A 19,970-nucleotide genomic window follows, 5' to 3' on the forward strand; every position below is an offset into this window, starting at 1 on the left:
GCTGAAAAGCACCTCCCATATAACCTGGGGTGCCACCTGCAATCCCTCAGAATAATCGATATCAAAGCAGAATAAATGGCTGTTGCTAAAAGTATCTTAGTCTGTTATGCGTAAACACGCATTATCTACCAATGACTAGACCAAGTTAAAGCTAAATCTGTTAAAAAAATAGAACTTGTATGAATGTGTAAGGAAAGAACAATTAGAACTTTAACTATGCTGCAGAAATGAGCAGGCCGGGAACATAATCTGTCAAGAGAAAGAGAATCAGCTGCACGGACTCTCCTGTGTATGGGCGGGTGTCTGGACTGATCCTTGGTACTACAGGAACGAAAATTAACAGGTAAGAACTAATTTTCCTTTCCCTGTACATACCAGGATCAGTCCAGACTGCTGGGATGTACCCAAGCTGCCCTAAAAGGGGTGGGACCTGGAGAGTCCCGCGCGAAGCACACTGCTACCAAAAGAATCCACCTTCGGATCCCTCACATCCAACCGGTAATGTTTAGCAAACGTGTGCAGGGATTTCCAAGTGGCCGCCCGACATATTTCTTGGGGTGAGACACAGTGGCTTTCTGCCCAGGACGCTGCTTGCGACATAAGAGAGTGCGCTTAAGACCATCCAGGACTGGTTGTCCATGACAAATGTAAACTGAAGAAATAGTGTCTTTCAACCAGCGGGCAATGATAGTCTTTGAAGCCTTAGTCCCTTTCTTAGGACTGCTTCACAACACAAAAAGATGATCAGACAATCGAAATGGATTTGTTATCTCCAAGTACCGCAAGAGGACTCTATGGACATCCAATCTCCTGAGATCCTTATCCTCATCAGGAAATGCCGGCAACTCAACCGACTGGTTGACATAAAAGGCCGAGACTACCTTTGGAAGGAAGGAGGGTACTGCGCGAAGAGAAATACCCGAATCAGAGATACGCAGAAAAGGCTCTCGATATGACAAGGCTTGGAGCTCCGAAACCCGCCTAGCCGAACAGATAGCCACGAGAAACACAGCTTTAAGCGTTAAGTCTTTAAGCGTAGCCCACTTCAAGGGCTCAAAAGGTGACCCGCAGAGGCTACGAAGAACCAAATTTAAACTCCAGGATGGACAAACCGCGCGCATTGGCGGCTTCAAGTGCTTGGCTTCCTTCAAAAACCGTATCACATCCGGGTGTGCAGCAATGGAAATACCATCAACCTTACCCCGAAGACAGCCCAAGGTCGATACTTGAACCCTGAGCGAACTGTACGACAAGTCCTTGCATAAGCCGTCCTGCAAGAATAACAGGATGTGAACAATAGTGGCCCGTCGCGGGGACAAGCTCAACCCGCGACACCAAGAATCAAAGACTTTCCATACTCGCACGTAGGTGAAAGAAGTAGAAGTTTTTCTTGCACAGAGAAGAGTAGAAATAACCGCCTCCGAGTAACCCTTCTTCCTTAACTGTCTCTTCTCATAAGCCAGGCCGCTAGACAGAATTGGTCGGCCTGATCGAAAAATACTGGACTCTGCCTTAGGAGGTTGGGCAAGTGACTGAAGTGCATTGGACCGTCCACCGCTAGATTGATCAGATCAGCGAACCATGGTCTTCGCGGCCACTCCGGGGCCACCAGAATCACCGGTCCCTGGTGCGACTCTATGCGACGCAATACCTTTCCCACCAGTGGCCAGGGAGGGAACACATAGAGGAGAATGTCCTCTATGTGGACCCGTGGTCCCTCCTGCGACTGAAGAAGCGAGCTGCCTTCGTGTTCAGACGAGTCGCCATCAAGTCTAGGTGGGGGGTTCCCCATCGTCTCGAGATCATCCGCAGCGCTTCCTCGGACAGTTCCCATTCTCCGGGATCCAACCGCTGTCGGCTGAAGAAATCCGCCTGAACGTTGTCGACCCCGGCTATGTGAGACGCCGCAATGCGGGCCAGGTGACGTTCCGCCCAGACCATTAACATATCCGCCTCATCGGCCACGGGACGACTTCTTGTACCTCCTTGCCGGTTTATGTAGGCCACCGTGGTCACATTGTCAGAGAGAATCCATACCGCTTTGCAGCGGATCATTGGTAAGAATTGTTGCAGTGCTAGTCGAACCACCCTGGTCTCCAATCTGTTGATGGACCACTTCGCTTGTAACGGAGTCCAAAGACCCTGAGCTGACCTTGACTGACAAACCGCCCCCCAACCGGATAGGCTGGCATCGGTTGTCACAATTATCCATTGAGGGTTCTCGAGGTCTACCCCTTGCAGTAAGTGATCTGGAGTGAGCCACCAGTCCAGACTGGATCTGGCAGGTTCAAGCAGAAGCAAGGGAAGCTGGAACTCTTCGGACTTGGAATCCCAACGAGAAAGTAGTGCTCTCTGCAAGGGTCTCATATGCGTAAAAGCCCAAGGAACCAATTCCAGGGTAGATGCCATAAAACCAAGAACCTGTAAATAGTCCCACACCACTAGGGTGGGGAGCGACAGCAGCCGCCGCACCTGAGGCATCAACCTGTCCATATGCCCGAGAGGTAGTGAGACTTTGCCCATGACGGTGACGAACCGGGCCCCTAAAAATTCCAACACCTGGGATGGGATCAGTTGGCTCTTTGCACAATTGACAACCCAGCCCAGGGACTGCAGGCGACGCAAAACCGAACGAACTGCCGCCCTGCAGAGGACTTCCAACTTCACTCGTATGAGCCAGTCGTCCAGGTAGGGATGTACTAAGATCCCTTCCCGTCGTAGGCTTGCTGCCACCACTACCATCACCTTGGTGAACACGCAGGGAGCAGTCGCCAACCCAAAGGGCAGGGCACAAAACTGATAGTGTTGATCCATGATCATGAATCTCAGAAATCGCTGATGGTGTTCCTGGATTCCTATGTGAAGGTAAGCTTCCATCAAGTCCAAAGAAGCCAAAAACTCGCCTTTGTGGATTGTCGCAATGACCGACCTCAACGTCTCTATTAGAAACTGAGGTACCCGCAACGCCCTGTTGACTTGTTTGAGGTCCAAAATTGGCCGAAAAGACCCTTCCTTTTTGGGCACCACGAAATAAATGGAGTAGCGTCTGGTCCGGTATTCTGACCGGGGAACTGAAACAATGGCTCCTAGAGCCCTCAACCGAGATAAGGTCTGAAGAACCACTTGCTGCTTCTAGGGCGGTCCGCAAGGAGACACTAGAAAGAGATCCCGAAGGGGACGAGCAAAATCCAAAGTGTAACCGCGACTTATAAATCTAGAACCCACTGGTCTGAGGTAATTTTGACCCATTCCTCGCAAAACCGGGATAGCCGGCCCCCAATCTTCGGTATGGAGGAATGGGCCGGCGCCCCTTCATTGGGTTGGTTTGTTGTTGTGGGCGAAGGCATGGGCACCAGCTCGCTGAGGCCGCCTGCTCCGAAAGGAATATGACCATGACTGTGCCCTCGAAGCTGCTTGCCTAGGGGTATACGCAGATGAACCCCTACCCGACCGGAAGCGACGCTGTCCCCTAAAACGGCTCCTGTAGCTACTGGGCGAGCGGGCAGGACCTGGGTTTGTCCTCTGGCAAGCTTATAAACCTTGTTGTCTCCCAAGGCTTTTATGAGTTGTTCCAGCTCATCTCCAAACAATAGCTTACCCCGGAAAGGGAAGAACCCCAGTTGAGATTTAGACGAGGCATCCGCCGACCAATTAGAGAGCCATAGAAGACGCCTTGCGGACGCCGCTGAAGACATAGTGCGGGCCAAAGTAAGCAGGAAATCATACAAGGCGTCTGCCATATAGGCGATCGCTGATTCCATGCGGTTCGCCTGCTCAGCCTCTCCCGGGGGAAGGTCTTGGGCCGTCAGCATTTGTTGAACCCAATGTAGCAGAGCTCTCTGCATAAGGCTACTACATACTGTGGCCCGCACTTCAAATATGCGCTTGAGCAACACTTCCAGCTTCCTATCCTGAAGGTCCTTGAGCGCTGTGCCTCCCGTCACCGGGATAGTAGTATGCTTGGCTATGGCCGTGACCGCCGAGTCCACCTTAGGAATTTTAAGGAGGTCGAGAGAATCATTAGGGAGTGGGTACAGTTTTTCCATGCCCTGCTAACTCTTAATGAGGCCTCCGGAGTCTCGCACTCACGGGATACAAGCTGGAACAGCTTCGGATGAAAAGGAAAAGTTTGCGGCAGGGCGCGAAGCCCCGCTAAAACTGAATCACCTGTAGAGATATCCGACGTCTCCTGTGAGAGAGGAAGTTCCAGCTCCTGAAGTACGTGCGAAATCAAGGGATCCAGCTCTTCCCTTCGGAAAAGACGGAGGACCTGGGGATCATCCTCCTCCACCGGGGTGGCATTGTCACCTGTATCTCTCATGGTCTGGGTGAATGCATCCTGAGACCCTGGGTCCACCAGGGCAAGCGAGTCAGGTAGTCCATCTCCCGGGTCAGAGTGAGGGATGCGAGATTCCGACCTTCCCTGACCCATGGAAGCCTTAAGGATCTTAGCTGGGCTAGGAGACTGGGATTCCCACTCAGTCTCCGCTTCCATATAAGCCTTATGCAATAATAAGATAAAATTAGATGAAAACGGGATGCTTTCGCTTTGAAGACCTCCCCGGGGGAATGGACGGAGGAGGAGCTGCGTCTGAAGGCAACCCGCGCTGTCTGTGCAGACTTAGGGCTGGCGGGTCAGAGGAGGAGGGAGATCTTCTCCCTCCTCAGAGAAAACAGCGTCCCCGTCCGAAGAAGGCAAGATGGCTGCCACTACCGCGCTAATCGGGAGCGAGCCAGGCCTCTGCCTCTCAGCTACGTGAGCGCTGCGCGATGCTTTCGGCCTTGTAATGGCCGCCCCCCCCCCGTGCTGGCACCGAACGTCACGAAGGCCCCTCGCCCCCGGGGATACACCGGGAGCAGAGGCCTTCGCGGGAGAGACGGAGCCCCGGCTCTCCACAAGATAGACAAGCCGTCCCTCTTGGCATTAATCGCAGCCTGGTGAAAGCTCCACCCCCTCTGGAGGCCAGGGAGACTGCAGGCAGGCACGGCTGAGGTAAAAACCCTGTCTAATGAAATAAACTGTTTCGGTATTATGGCTACTTGTAATTTAATTAAATTTCAATTTTTTTTTTTTAAACTGACTACTCAGCCCTCAGGGAACGGCAGCACTGGGGGAACAGAGGAATTGAGTCGTCTCTGAGGGAGGGGGAGAGTGACCGGCCTACCGGTAAATCTTCCCCCTCTGCTCACCGGGCTACTGCACTAAAACTCTGGGAATTGGCTATAGGGCAATGCCCTGCCTTGCCTGCCTGTGGCTGGCTGCGGTAGAAACTGCTAAAAAGGTTAAGAAAGGACAAATTAAATTAACACACTTTTTTTTTTTTTGTTTAAAATGATCTAGTCAAAGGCTCTTTATGGTAGAATCAAACCTGTCGGGACAAGTCCCCAGGAATTTTGAGAGAATCAGGACCGCAAGTTATGCCTCTCAATCTGCTGGAGTCAGAGAAAATACTGAGGGATCGCAGGTGGCACCCCCAGGTTATATGGGAGGTGCTTTTCAGCTTTTCTCTGACTCCATCTGCTGGAAGGGAGGCATAACCCAGCAGTCTGGACTGATCCTGGTATGTACAGGGAAATTTAAATTACCTGAGCAATTTGTTGATGAGCACCTCTACTTTGTAACAACCCTGCATGTAACTGTAATGTTTGTCATATGTTTTAGACAATTATTACAATTGTTAATAAAGTTATCACAACGTTATTTAGAAGCGATCTTATTTTTAACAATAATAAATTAATAAACACTATCATCTTCTTTATTAGTATTCTTAAAAGAATCAGGTAATACTAATTTTTAATTTAGAATATAAAATATTCTATCTTATATAATTTTGTACCAATTCTTTTTCTGTTTAGTTTTGGGTGACAATGAAAAAAATTTGAAAATGGCGTGGCAAAAAGAAAATGAGCCAAATTACAGGAAGAAGCAGTCAAAAGGTCGACATTGATTACAGGATTTCTGATCAAAAACCAAAAAACACAAGAGGCTGGGAACGATCAGATTAGTAGAGACAATCAAGTGGTTGTATTACCTTCCGCACCAGACAATGACTGCTCCTCACAAGCATTCGATAAAGAAATAAATCAAACAATTGAATTGGAACAGTCTTCTACAGGGGAAAAAAATAATGAAACTGAGTCTGAAAGTTGTTTATTATCAAACGCGACATTGGATTGATTGATAAGGGGAACAAGTTTCACACTGAAAGGTTTTAGTTCCAGCTTTTGAAATACCAACCAATGTTCCTAAAGATAAGGATAATCATGCTTTTCCAGTTAGACTTTTTACAGTGACCCTTGAGAATGGGGAAAAATCTAAAAGAGATTGGCTGTGTTGGAGTAAAGCAAATATTTCTTTGTATTGTGCTCTTGTTTTTTGTTCAACAAAAGCGAATTTTCTTCAAATGTAAGCACATTAGCTGAACATCCAGGTTGGGATATTGCATAAGGATGGCGAAGACTGAAAGACATTGTACCAAATCATGAAAATTCCAATATACATAAAGGAAATTATATCACTTGGAAGGAAGCAATGAAAGCAGTTACATGTAATTCTACGATCAATAATTTTGTGGTTAATCAGCTTAAGGCAAAAAGTGAAAAATGGAAGACGATCCTTCGTCGAATTTTAGATATTATTATTTTTTTGGCTGAAAGAGGACTTGCATTACGTGGATCTTCCGAATGAATAGGAGAGAGTACTAATGGTAACGTTTTGGGCCTAGTTGTGCTTTTGAGCAAGTACAACCAGGTACTGAGTGATCATGTTGCACAAGTTTGTAATTCACAAGAAAATAACTCCCATCTTCAGGTGCATTATCTCTCTCATCAAATTCAAAACAAATTTATTGAAATCTGTGGCTCTTTTGTTCAGAAAAAAATTACAGAAGAAGTTAAAGCAGAAAAATATTTTGCTATTTCTGTGGATGGAACATGTGACTATGCTCATCAAGAGCAGCTGTCATTTATCTTGAGATATGTTAATGTTACAAATACAACCTTTTCTATTGAAGAATTCTTTATTATGTTTTGCGATTTTCTTAAAAAGTCTGGTGAAGAAATTGCTGAAAAAAATGTTTGAAGTCCTCGTTAGTTTTGACCGTAACTTTGATGACTGTGTAGGTCAATCATAAGAACATAAGAAAATGCCATACTGGGTCAGACCAAGGGTCCATCAAGCCCAGCATCCTGTTTCCAACAGTGGCCAATCCAGGCCATAAGAACCTGGCAAGTACCCAAAAACTAAGTCTATTCCATGTAACCATTGCTAATGGCAGTGGCTATTCTCTAAGTGAACTTAATAGCAGGTAATGGACTTCTCATCCAAGAACTTATCCAATCCTTTTTTAAACACAGCTATATTAACTGCACTAACCACATCCTCCGGCAACAAATTCCAGAGTCTAATTGTGCGTTGAGTAAAAAAGAACTTTCTCCCATTAGTTTTAAATGTGCCCCATGCTAACTTCATGGAGTGCCCCCTAGTCTTTCTACTATCCGAAAGAGTAAATAACCGATTCACATCTACCCGTTCTAGACCTCTCATGATTTTAAACACCTCTATCATATCCCCCCTCAGTCGTCTTCTCCAAGCTGAAAAATCCTAACCTCTTTAGTCTTTCCTCATAGGGGAGTTGTTCCATTCCCCTTATCATTTTGGTAGCCCTTCTCTGTACCTTCTCCATCGCAATTATATCTTTTTTGAGATGCGGCGACCAGAATTGTACACAGTATTCAAGGTGCGGTCTCACCATGGAGCGATACAGAGGCATTATGACATTTTCCGTTCTATTCACCATTCCCTTTCTAATAATTCCCAACATTCAGTTTGCTTTTTTGACTGCCGCAGCTCACTGTACCGACGATTTCATCGTATGACAATGGTGCCAATATGGCTGGCACGTACAATGGTGTTCAAGCTAAATTGAAAGAAAGAAATAAGAATTGCTTGTTTTCAAGCTGTGCAAACCATACATTAAATTTAGTCAGAGAGGATAGTGCAGAGGCATGTAAAGAAGCGATTACATTTTTTGGACCGATTCAAAAAATGTATATCTTCAGCTCTAGTTCACAAAGATGGGAAATTCTTAAAAAACATGTTCCTGTATCTTTCCATCAAATGTCCAAAACGAGGTGGTCAGCCAGGATAGATTGTTTTCGACCTATTGCTTGACATTTGGGAAGTATTAGAAACGCTGTAAAAGAGGTGAGCAAGCTTACAAACTTAACAGCAGAATGTAAGGCTGACCTTGGTGGTATTGAAAAGTATCTGGACAGTTTTGAATGTGTTTCAATGGCTTCAATTTGGATTAAAGTGCTAACAATGATACATGAGATAAATCTACTATTGGAATGTCGTGATGAACATTGGATGCAGAAAGAGACAATATCAATCAATTACAAGAAGATCTTCTGAAGCTTAGAGACAAGTGGGATGAAATACTTCAAGAAGCCCAAACAGTGTCAAGTAAAATAGGTATATTGACTAACTTTAATTTGCGTCTTGGTTCCACACACTCAACTCAACAACATGCAGAAAATTACTTCCTGGTGAATTCTTCCTTCAAATAATAGACTTTGTACTTAATAGGCTTAAGTGTCGATTTTCTGCAGTTAAAGAAATATGCAACCATTTTGATTTCTTATGGGACTTTAAGAACTTGAGTGAAGACAAATTATTTCAAAATGTTAATAGATTTGTGAGCCAATATATGAATCAAGTTTCAGTTGAACTCCTCGATGAAATAGCTTTGCTTAAGAGAGTGTTTGACATAAATTTTAAAATTGATGATATGTCACCGAAAAAAATTTACAGTCAAATATTGAGTTTGAAGTTATCTAATATTTTTCTGAATGTCCTTATTGCATTGAGAATTTTTTCCGTGATCGGAATAGTCGTCCTCTTTGTTACCGCTGACACCGCAGCATCCACTTTCGGCACCCGCAACACTTCCAGAGCCTCCTCTGGCAAGGGATAGAGTTTATCCATGGCCTTCGTGACCTTCAGGCCTAGGTCTGGGGTATCCCATTCCCGAAAGAGAAGGTCCGTCAAAGAGAAGTGAAAAGGGAAAGTGGTGGGGGGACCACTCAAACCCAGCAACACTGGATCCATTGAGCCAAGCCTAGACTCCGCAGGCAGAGTAGCGATCCCTAATTCCCCCAAAATGGCGGGAATAAGGGGGGCAGCTCCTCCCATCGGAAGAGATGTATCACCCTCAGGTCATTCCCCTCGGACGTCTGACTTTGTCGCGCTGCCCCCTGCGCAGGTATGCCATCTCCCTCTGCCCCACTGGGGGTGGGGAGGGGACCCCATGATCCTCGGGGTCCGAGTCGTCGGAGGACTCCGTGTCCTCCCTGGGGGGAAGGGCCCGAAGAGGCCGCTTAGATTTGGAGGCTCCCTCCTTCTTCTCTGAAAATGGCCGAGACGCGCCCGCCGAAAGTGGGACCCCTGGGGACTCTTGATGGGGAGACCGTCTCTTGCAGGCTTTGCGGGCCTTAAAGGCCCTGTGCACTGCGAGAATAAATTCCGACGAAAAAGAGGAGCAGGAGTCCTCTGTATCCGTATTATCAGTATTGGGTCCCTTCCCCCCCCCCCCCCCGCCGCTGCCGGTGAAGCCAACCGCGAAACTGGGCGCTGCGGGGAAAGGTGGGCGGGGAATTCCTGGCCCCTTCCGCGATCGGCGCGTCTGTGTGGGCCGAAGGCAAGATGGCGGGGTTTCCTGCGCTCCGCGAGACTGGCTTAGGAGAGAACGAGGGGTGCTCCCTGATCGTGACCGCGAGCGTCCGCCGATGAACCAGCACCCCCCGAACCACCCTCGATGGTCCCTCGCCTCCAGAGATGCAGGCTGAGCACAGCCCATCCCGCGAGAGGCGCGCGCTACCAGAGCTGCAGGCTGTGCAGGCCGTGCCTCGTGGCATGCCGGCTCTGTCTGAAACTGCCAAGAAAACCTGCGAAAACAATTAAAACAACCGTGCGGGGAGGGGGAAGAAATCGCTGCCGTGGTAAGGCCGGAGAATCGAAAACAAAAACTTTTTTTTTTTTTGTACCTCCGCACATTTTACTTTCAGAAAGCAACCTCTTTTTGGACAGGAGCGGCAGCTGTCAGCGGGTTTGACAGCCGACGCTCAATTTTGCCGGTGTCCGGTTTCCGAACCCGTGGCTCTGAGCGGGCTTGAGAACTAACACCGGCAAAATTGAGCATTGGCTGTCAAACCCGCTGACAGCCGCTGCTCCTGTCCAAAAAGAGGCGCTAGGGATGCGCTAGTGTCCCTAGTGCCTCTTTTTAACGCCGGGCCTAATTTAAATAAATTAAAATACTGTATCACTTGCACAGGAGAGTGGCCTGTGCGCACGCTGGGAGAGTGGGCGCTCGCCCGCTCTCCCGCGATTTTACTGTATCGGCCCGTAAGAGAGTAAATAACAGTTTCCTATTTACCCACTCATGATTTTATAAATCTCTATCTCCTCTTCTCTCCTATATGAAGAGCCCTACCCTGTTTAGACTTTCTTCATAAGGGACTTGTTCCATTCCCTTTATCATTTTTGTCGTCCTTCTCTGTACCTTTTCTAATTCCTCTATATCTTTTTAAAGATGGGATGATCAGAATGGCTCACAATACTCACAGTATTTTTCCTTTGAGAACTGGTGCAAAATCCATGGACTTTGCACCTGTCCGCACAGTTTGGAAAATTGCCTCCTTGAAACATACATGGGCGATATTAGTGGCTTATCCGAGGCTCCTCACAGACTCAGAGTCAGGGATTAGAACTCATGGGCTACAGTCCCAAATTCCCTTGCCCTCTGCAAACAAACGTCCTTTGGACATCATGACACCCACCCAATTACTCTCCCTCCCCCCCAAAAAGGCATGGGCTCACCACAGCATTCATCTGGAGAGGCTCCTGCACGACAGAAGAGATTGGTGCCACACTGCTCTCCAGGGCCTTCACGTAGGCTCTAGCTGCTGTCAGCCGCAAACGATACAGGTCCGCCTGGAAGATCCGGTGCATCGCTCACAGGGGGAAACAAAGGGAGAGGCTCGACTTACAGAGAACAACCAAAGAAACCTTTCATCCCTGTCCTATCTATTACAGCCTTGATTTCAATCTTTAGCCTGCCTTGCGCTCACCGATTCTGCTAGCAATCAAGAAAACGTCTCACTTCTTTCTAACCACCTGAGACAAAGTGGAGCTCATGCCTGTGATACTGGAGAGGGTCACTCACAGGGCTGTCATACAGGCCAGCCCACATCTTGAGAGACTGAGTCAGTCTGGGTTTTGCCTTCCATCCATGATCTCTTTGATCTCATAGCTCCATTTTCCCTAAGAAAAGCAGGAAACGGCAAGTCTCAACTTGCAGTGTGGATGGAAGAAAAACTGGGCCTGGAATAGCCTAGACTGAAAACCTTGGATCAGGCAAACATCCTAAATCATGCTGGGACCTGAAACCTATGTTCCAGATTATATCCACATAGAGATATACCTATATCTATATACATACACATGTCACATACACACTCCTCCCATAAGGATATCGGTATATATATATATATATATATATATATATATAACTTTTAATTTTTTGATAAATATTCAGTCTTTTGTGGCGGGTCAAACATTTCAAAGTGGTTACATTCAGGTACTGTAGGGATTTCCCTGTCCTCAAAGGGTTTATAATCTAAGGGGCTTATTCACTAAAGCCACGGTAATGGGAAAAATACCAAGGGAGTCGCAAAGCCGTGGTAATGGGCCCTGCCAGTTTTCTGATTTCCCCAATATTTTTCCTTGTGGTCAAATACCAGGGCAGTAAATGGCCCCCAAATGTCACGCAAGGGCGGCCCCAGGCCTGTGGTGCTGCAATTGCTTAAACACCCCCCAGAAACAGCAGTAGTTTAAAAAATATTTTTGCCCAACTTTAAAGGGCAGAGTAAGCCCCGCTCCCCCAACCCCAACCTCCTCCCCTTCATCAAAAAGATCCAGCCTTCAGAAGCTGGGACCCTCAACCCCCGGGGCAAAGGCCGGGCGGTGCTATTTTGAAAAATGGCCGCAGCTGGGTCTGGAGCGCAAGGGGTGCTTCAGGCCCCCACTGGAACACCAATGCGACTTTTGTGAGTTGGGGAGGGGGTAAGCTGCACTAGGGCGGGGGGGTCCCACCTCCAGAGGGTGGATTTGTTTGACGAAGGGGAGGGGTCGGAGGGCACTTCAAATTTGTTACAATTTTTTTTTTTTTTACTAAAGCCGCTGAGGGGGCGTGGGCTGGGGATGGACAGAGAATCTAAGCAGGCTCCTTTAGGATGTGTGTTAATGACCCCAAGCTCCCAGTAGAAGTGAGCTACACTTCTTGAGTTGTAGCTGACTTTAAATGAAAGAACGTGGCTTGCAACATTTTTGGCAAGTCATGTTATTTGACATACCATTTGGGGTATTTATGAGCTCATTTCCATACACACATTATCTGGGCTCAAATAAAGAGAAATTACTTCTTACCTGATAATTTCCTTTCTTCCAATGAAGGCAGGCCAATCCACACCAGTGGGTTATACACCTCTACCAGCAGATGGAGACAGAGAAAAAGCTGACATCATAGACATAACACTCTGCCCCAAAATCAGCCTGCCAGTATTCTCTGGAAAAGCCAAACTGTGGACAAACTGATTATACTTGAACATGACTATCAATAATCAACCACTCATGCATCCAACCAAAAGAGAGCACTGAGCTCAGAGAAAATAATGAAAATTCACTAAACTGAGGGGCTGGTTAAAACACTTACCAGTCCTCCAACAAATAGCATGAACAACACTCTGTGTCATCCAAACATGTGTGCGCCTCCTTGTGCGCACAGGACCATGGTCTATGTTTGTGCATATACTTCTGCGGCCTGCCATTGTGTACATACTGAGCTGCGTATTGGGTGCTTATTGAGCGCGTAGCTGTGTGCACACTGTGTGACATCACTTTTACTCCGTCTCCATCTGCTGGTAGAGGTGCATAACCCATTGGTGTGGACTGGCCTGCCTGAGTGCAGAGGAATGCAAAATATTTTAAATATCTCATGTTATCCTTGCGTTAGGTGATTTACCACCTGAAAAACTGCGTTTTTTTGTGCGATAAATGGCCTAACACAGCTTAGTGACTGAGCTCCTAAGTTTGTACCCAAAGCAATGGAAGGTGACCTGATTTTCCCAAGGTCACAAGGAAAGTCATCAGGATTTGTACCCTGGTTTCTGTGGTTCACAGCCTGCTTCTCTAACCACTAGGCTATGCCTCCACGCCCACTGATACATATTTCTCTCTCTCTCACAGATATAGATATATATCTATATATTTATCTATGTAGTTCTCAGCATCCCTTGCTATGTGGTTCCCATTTCCCCCAACTCACCCACAGCATTCTCACGTTCCCGTAAGGTCTGGTCAACGTAGAGCTTGGTCTTCTTGGGCACACTAAGTTTTACACCTTGTGCCAGCGGTGGTCCCGGTGATGTGTCCTTCTCCTCAAACACTGCTGTCCGCTTCAGGATTTTTATAATCAGGCCTCCACCTGAAGGAAAATCTCTAATTTAAGGGCCAGTCCAGTAGCTATGTGACAGTGTTGTGTGGTATCATGTGAAGGTCCCAAGTTCAACTTCCAGGTCAAGTGTTCCACTTCGTGGGCTGGCTAGGGCTGGGGATGCAGTATGCACAATTTTGGGTGGGGGTGGGGTGGTAAAAGGAATAATAGACAATACCTAATGGCTAGATTTAGGGTCCATGATTGCACAGTTCCAAAAGGAGCCGTGGTCTGCTTTAAGAGATATGCTGACATCACGTTTTGCTCTGCTGCTGGGGGTGGCCATTTTGTGCAGTGATGTCAGCCTGTGGGGGAAAAGGAAGACATGCTAACATGGCTGTTGCTATACAAAGGCCTTTCCCGGCAGCAGAAAGAACTCTTATAGGTGGGCTAGCTCAAGATCTGCTTGCTACAAAAAGTTACTGTCTCGGTAAGGGAAGAAAGTTCTTTCATCTCTCTTGCCAATCAACTGCCTCATTTTAAGCAAACTTTTCCCTTTCAGCCCAAAAATAAAGGAAATAATATGTAGGTTGTGGTATTATCTCCCTTTACTCAGAAAACTTTTATAGGGAACAACGGGAGAGATCATAAGATCATTTCTTAAATTAAGAGATTTATTTATTTATTTATTTATTTATTTATTTATCAAAAGCTCCTATATACCGCCTATAAAGGCAACCATGCTAAGTGGTATACAGTAATACATGCATAATTAAACAATGAACAAATGAACATAGATGCACACCATTAATCAAAACCAACAAAACAGGATATAATACCTAATAAAATATAAACTGTTCAAAATAAATGTATAAAATAAGATAAAAGAAACTCAAGTGAAGATTACGTAAAGAAAAAGCCAATTGGAAGAAGTATGTCTGTAATTCTTTTCTTAAAAAGAATATAATCTGTGATGATCTGAGAAAGATGAGAGATGCTGGATGCTTACTCTTACCTTTAGTCGTCATGATCAGTGTGTGGTCTTCCCGGCCATATCTGCCAAAGCAAACACTGGTGACCACATCCTACAAGGTTGCAAAAACGTAGAGGTTAAACAGGCCCAGCTGGAAGCACACTGCAAAGATGTGGTTAGGTGAGGGTAAACTCCAGCACAAGGCAACTGCCCTATGAGCCAGGTCATTGCCACTTGGCCCATGAGTAAACTAAACACCGGTGACAACACAATAAAGAGTGGGACTACCAGCAGGATTTCTCTTTAGCAGATTTTATATTTCCCCGTTTTGCCGGTCATGATAGCTTCCCGTTTCGCATTCTGGGCACTCAACTTCAAGTGGCCATCATATACTGGTGCAAAAGTGTCAAGGGAGGGGCAGAAGAGACATAGGAGGGAAAAGCAGATAAAGCACAGAAGGAGAACCCTGCGGATTCGAGGGAAGGTGCCACATCCCTCACCGGAGTCCTGATGATGTTCAGAAGGTTTTTGTCCCGGTACAGGTGCATTTCCAGGTTGGCCAGGCCCACCATGACCGCCTGGAAACCTCGAGACTTCTGGTCCAGGAGGCTCATGGTCGTGATAGCGGCTGGGAGGTAGACAGTCCAGAGCTTCTTTCCCTGCAGGCAAAATTAGGTCAATATTCAAAGACCAACTCAGTGAGTAAAATAAGCAGTTATCTTTGGGAAAATATTCAGCTGAATCTAGTCCATGAGATTTTCAGCTGAATATTCCCTAAATCTAGCCGGTTACAATTTAACAGGCTAAATTTAGTGCGGCCGAGCTTCCTCAATCAAACTTAGCTGGCTAGTGCTTAAAAGGTGGCACCATCTGGCTAAGATCTTGAAAATAAAAACCAACAATGCAGGATCCCTCCCCTCCTGCCCCTCATCTCAAAATTAAATCCCTTCTCCCCCCCCCCCAGCCAGTGAATACCCCTTTCTGCCCTTCTTGCTTGATCTAGAGGGAAAAAAGAAAGACAGAAAGGCTGTCATGGCTTGATCTGCCAAAATAAGGCTGGCCCAATCACAAACATAAGGCAACCTTCCCCCAAGTCCACAGCTGCTCACCCTCCCATCCGACATTAGGGATCCGCTGTATTTATCTCACACACTTTTGGAATTTTGTCATTTGGAAAGAGCATTCCAGGCATTCACCATCCTTTCTTTCCTGACATTGTTCCTGGAGCTTCAGGGGGGAAATCCCTGGCCAGCGCTATCCTTTTTTTTTAGACGATGTGAAATAGGTAGAAGCTTGGGGTACCCTTTTTTTTTTATTCAAGGGAAGTATCTCAGGAGAGAGGGAGGGACAATCCTGCTGCCGGCAGCTTTTCTTTTTAAAATTTTGTAGAGTTTGGGAGGAGGGAGGGTGAATGATTGCAGATGAGAAGGGAAGTTGTCCTTATTTTGGCAATCGGACCGGCAGAGAGGGACGGGGGAAGGAGGTATTGGCCACACAAGACAGACTGCATTTGTTTATTTTTACACTGGTCTGGATGAAGGAAAGTAGGAACAGAGCACTAGGATACATTTCCTTTTATTTTATAATAGCTAGGAGTGTTGACTGGTTATCTTTAGGTCCGCTATTTGGCTGACCAGAGTTAACCAGATAAATTTAACCTGACAGATCAGAATATCAGCACTGAACAGGGAAGGTTTAATCCTGCTCCCAGAACACCTCTTTCTGCCTGGCTAAATATTTTGCAGGCTATGATATGCCTGGACAAAATTTTAAATGGTTTGTTTTTTTTATACACCTACACAAACTGTGGAATTCTCTTTATTGAATATAATAAGAAAAAACATTTTTGTAGAGGGTTTGGAAGGGTCTCATATAATCGTGTAGGCAACCCTGCCTCATTTGGCATGTTATAATCATAGAACCGCCAACCTCCTCCATTTTTTTGTGCCTTTCTATGCAAATATTGTGTTTTAAAAAACTTCGATAATTTTTACTGTGTTTAGAATTACCCAGTGACATCCAGTGCAAAATAACTCAACTAGATGCAGATTGTTCTTTGTTGTTTTCAAATACCACGGCACCACCGTTGATATTCTATCAACTATGATCTCTGATCCTTCTCTTGTTGAGAACTAACTCTATTCTTATTACTGTATATCAGATCTCACAAGCTGTCAATATCCTAACATGTACATGTTTCGGACACGGATGCATCCTTCCTCAGGGGATGTTCCGGCGAGTGATGTTTAAACCCGCTTCTTGACGCGGTGCCCCGCTCCGATTTCCTTGTATGATGCTTTTGAGATCGAGAATCGGACGAAAGGTCCCTTCCTTTTTTGGGACCACGAAATAAATGGAATACCGACCTCTGCGCTGCTCGGGACGAGGAACCGGCACTATTGCGCTGAGACCGCAAAGGCGTCTCAGCGTCTCCCGTATCGCTCGGCGTTTGCCTGAAAAACCGCAAGGGGATACCATGAAACACGGACGGGGCCGCCGTACAAAATCTAACGCGTAACCTTGACTTATCATCTCCAGGACTTATCATCTCCAGGACCCACTGATCTGACGTGATTCTGGTCCACTCCTCGTAGCCGGCCGCGGCATGCTGTAACTCGCAGTGAGAAGGGAAACAGAAAAACAAACCTACTGCCCCCCTGCTGCCACGATCGGAAAGTAACTGAACCAAATTTCCGGCGCACAAACTCACAACAAAGGAAGAAAAACAAATACAAACTTTTTTTTTTTTAATAATTACCAGTTGCGCCGGTTCCGGTACCACCTGGGGGGAGTGAGCCGGGCTCCCCGGTGTCACCCCCAGGGCAGGATGCTACGCTGGTGAGACCAGTCCCATACATCAGCGGCCTCTGTAACCAGGCGGGATGGCCCTCACACTCCCTGGGAGGCACAGGACTAGACCAGCAGGCAAGCAACTGCGGTCCCCCTACGAACTACACACTACCTGCCTCAGTCAAGTTTCTTTTTTTTTTTTTTTTTTTTAATACACCAACTAGGCCTAAGCTCAGACTGCAGGTTTTGCACCCTCTCCACCTGCTAGGAGACAGAAGAATACTGCCAGACTGTAGGTGGCACCAGCCTAGATAAGGCGGAGTTTGGTTTGTAAACTTCTGACTCCATCTGCTAGAGGGGGGGGGGGGCAAAACCCAGGAGTCTGGACTGATCCGGGTACGTACAGGGAAAGAGAGATATCACTAGGAGAAAGGCAAGTCATAACTCTATACAAGTCTCTGGTGAGAACTCACACTGAAAACTTTGTTCAGTTTCGGAGACCACATCTAGAAAAGAACACTGTCAAAGTGGAGCAATTCAAAGGATAGCATTATAAACCAGAGAGAGAGAGAGAGAAGGAACTAAAGATATACTTTTTCAAAAAAGAAAGGAAAGGGAAGATATACAAAGTACCAGAAAGCAGCATTTCCCATTGAATGAGACACTTGAGGACAAGGGGTCATCATAGAAGCTGAAGGGAGAAAAGTTCAAAAAGGCACGTAAGGAAATAGTTTCACCAACAAGGTGGTAGAGACCTGACAGCACAGCAGGGCAGGTACAAATGGGCAGGCTGGAGGGATCAAATCGTTCTTTTCCACTGACAACTATGTTAGGACAATGGAGTGTGGCAGGAGGGAAGACAGAGGCAGAAATGGGAGGACGGGGTGAATAGGGAAACAGAGCCATTGTTCTGACCTTCTGGGTGTACGCATGAAGGGTCTCCTCCGAGCAGCCCACCACAATGTTCTTCTGAACCCTCACCAACCCCACTGGCTGTGAGCTCAGCTCGATGCAATGCTTAGGACGCTTGGAATCCCTGCCACCAAAGTACAAAAAATAAATATGTGGGAAATTACAATTTTTTAAATGTATTTATTTAGACATTTTATATACCGTCGCTCCATATACAAAGTGACATTCATAATTATGGCTTAGCAAACAATAATTGCTTACAGCTATAGTATTCTTGTACATGTATTGTTATCTATTAATATTTATCTTGTGAATTTTATATTACATATTAATTATCTCTCTCGCTGGATTTATTTACACGATTGATTACTATCTGTTGTCCTTCCTGTCCTTGTGGTTCTTAACTTTCAGGTGTATTAGGTTAATTCATACGTGTTTTTGAATAGCCATGTTCTTAGTTCGCATTTAAAACTCTTTCTATCAGGTAAATACGTAATGTCTCAGGCAGACAGTTCCATAGCTTTGGGCATTACATAAAATTCAGAGAAGTAATGGTTACAACATCATTATGCAACCTTTATGGCCATTATTAATGTGTGGGTCAAAATCCAGGATACGTTGTTCCTATTCCCCTATGCTCCTCTTCATTGCGTAACTTTCAGCTAAACTTACTGTCCTCCAGTGCAAACTGTATGCTCTCTGGGGCAGGGATGCTGGACCAGTGCAAGATATAACAGAGTTGCTTACCTGTAACAGGTGTTCTCTGAGGACAGCAGGATGTTAGTCCTCACACATGGGTGACATCAGATGGAGCCATAATGCAGAAAACTAATGTCAAAGTTTCTAGAAATTTGACTAGGCAAACTGAGCATGCCCTATACACCATGTGGATTTGTGGGGCTGACGCTAGCCCAAATGGCAACACCTGATACTGGAAGTATTTTCCCACCACAAATCGGAGATACTTCCAGTGACCATGGAAGATCTCGATATTAGTGTATGCATCCTTTAGATCGAGGGAGCATAGCCAGTCCCCTTTTTATAAAAGGGGGATCAAGGTATCCAGGGATCCCATTTCAAACTTTTCTTTTTTTTTTTTTTTTTAGAAACTTGTTCAAGCCCTTAGGTCTAGAATGGGACAGAGTCCTCCTGTTCTCTTTGGAATCAGGAAGTACTTGGAGTAGAATACCCACCCTCTTTGCCCTAGTGGTATGGGCTCAATCGCCCTGGCCATTAAGAGGGAGGAGAGCTCCATTACCAATACCTCCTGATGGGTTACCGGCCCCCAAAATGGGCACAGAGGGTAATTTGGCGGGACACCCAATAGGTTCAATTGGTACCTTTGACGGACAATGGAAAGAACCCACTGGTCCGAGGCTATACTGGGCCACTGGTTCATGAAAAACCTTAGCCTGCCCCCAACTGGAGGGTCCAACATCCCAGGTACGGGCAACTGGCCTATGCTCCCTACGACCCAGTCAAAACCCCGTCCCTGGAGTTGACTGAGGTGCCGGCTCAGGCTTGGGGCTCATCCCTGGGGCTCATCCCGGCCATGGAAACACTGATGGTGTGTTGGGAGTGATGGCGGGAGGATAGGACTTCCTTTGATGAAAGAGAGACTTCCTTTGCCCCTGTCTTGCCGGCATCCTAGAAGAGGAGGACGGGTCCAGAGCACTGGTGGAGAGTTGTTGGAGGGTTTCATGGTGGTCCTGAAGTTGGGACACGGTGTTTTTCACCCTATCTCTTAAGAGATTCTCCCAGTACACGGCATGTCAGTGAGTCATTCCTGTACCTCTGGTCGG

General features: G+C 46.4%; 1 protein-coding gene across 5 annotated transcripts in view; it reads right to left on the reverse strand.

The window, feature by feature from the left end:
- Positions 1-19,970, reverse strand: part of BBS1 (Bardet-Biedl syndrome 1) — a 77,195-nt gene that overhangs the window by 19,495 nt on the left and 37,730 nt on the right. For all 5 annotated transcript variants that reach the window (XM_029612047.1, XM_029612048.1, XM_029612049.1 and 2 more), the window contains exons 11-15: positions 18,172-18,292; positions 14,967-15,125; positions 14,509-14,578; positions 13,386-13,544; positions 10,880-11,013 (exon numbers count right to left, since the gene is read on the reverse strand). In XM_029612047.1, coding sequence (XP_029467907.1) covers positions 10,880-11,013; positions 13,386-13,544; positions 14,509-14,578; positions 14,967-15,125; positions 18,172-18,292 — 643 coding nt within the window. The remainder of the gene's footprint in view (positions 1-10,879; positions 11,014-13,385; positions 13,545-14,508; positions 14,579-14,966; positions 15,126-18,171; positions 18,293-19,970) is intronic.

This window comes from Rhinatrema bivittatum, chromosome 8 (genome assembly GCF_901001135.1).
Source record: "Rhinatrema bivittatum chromosome 8, aRhiBiv1.1, whole genome shotgun sequence".
Classification (NCBI taxonomy): Eukaryota; Metazoa; Chordata; class Amphibia; order Gymnophiona; family Rhinatrematidae; genus Rhinatrema; species Rhinatrema bivittatum.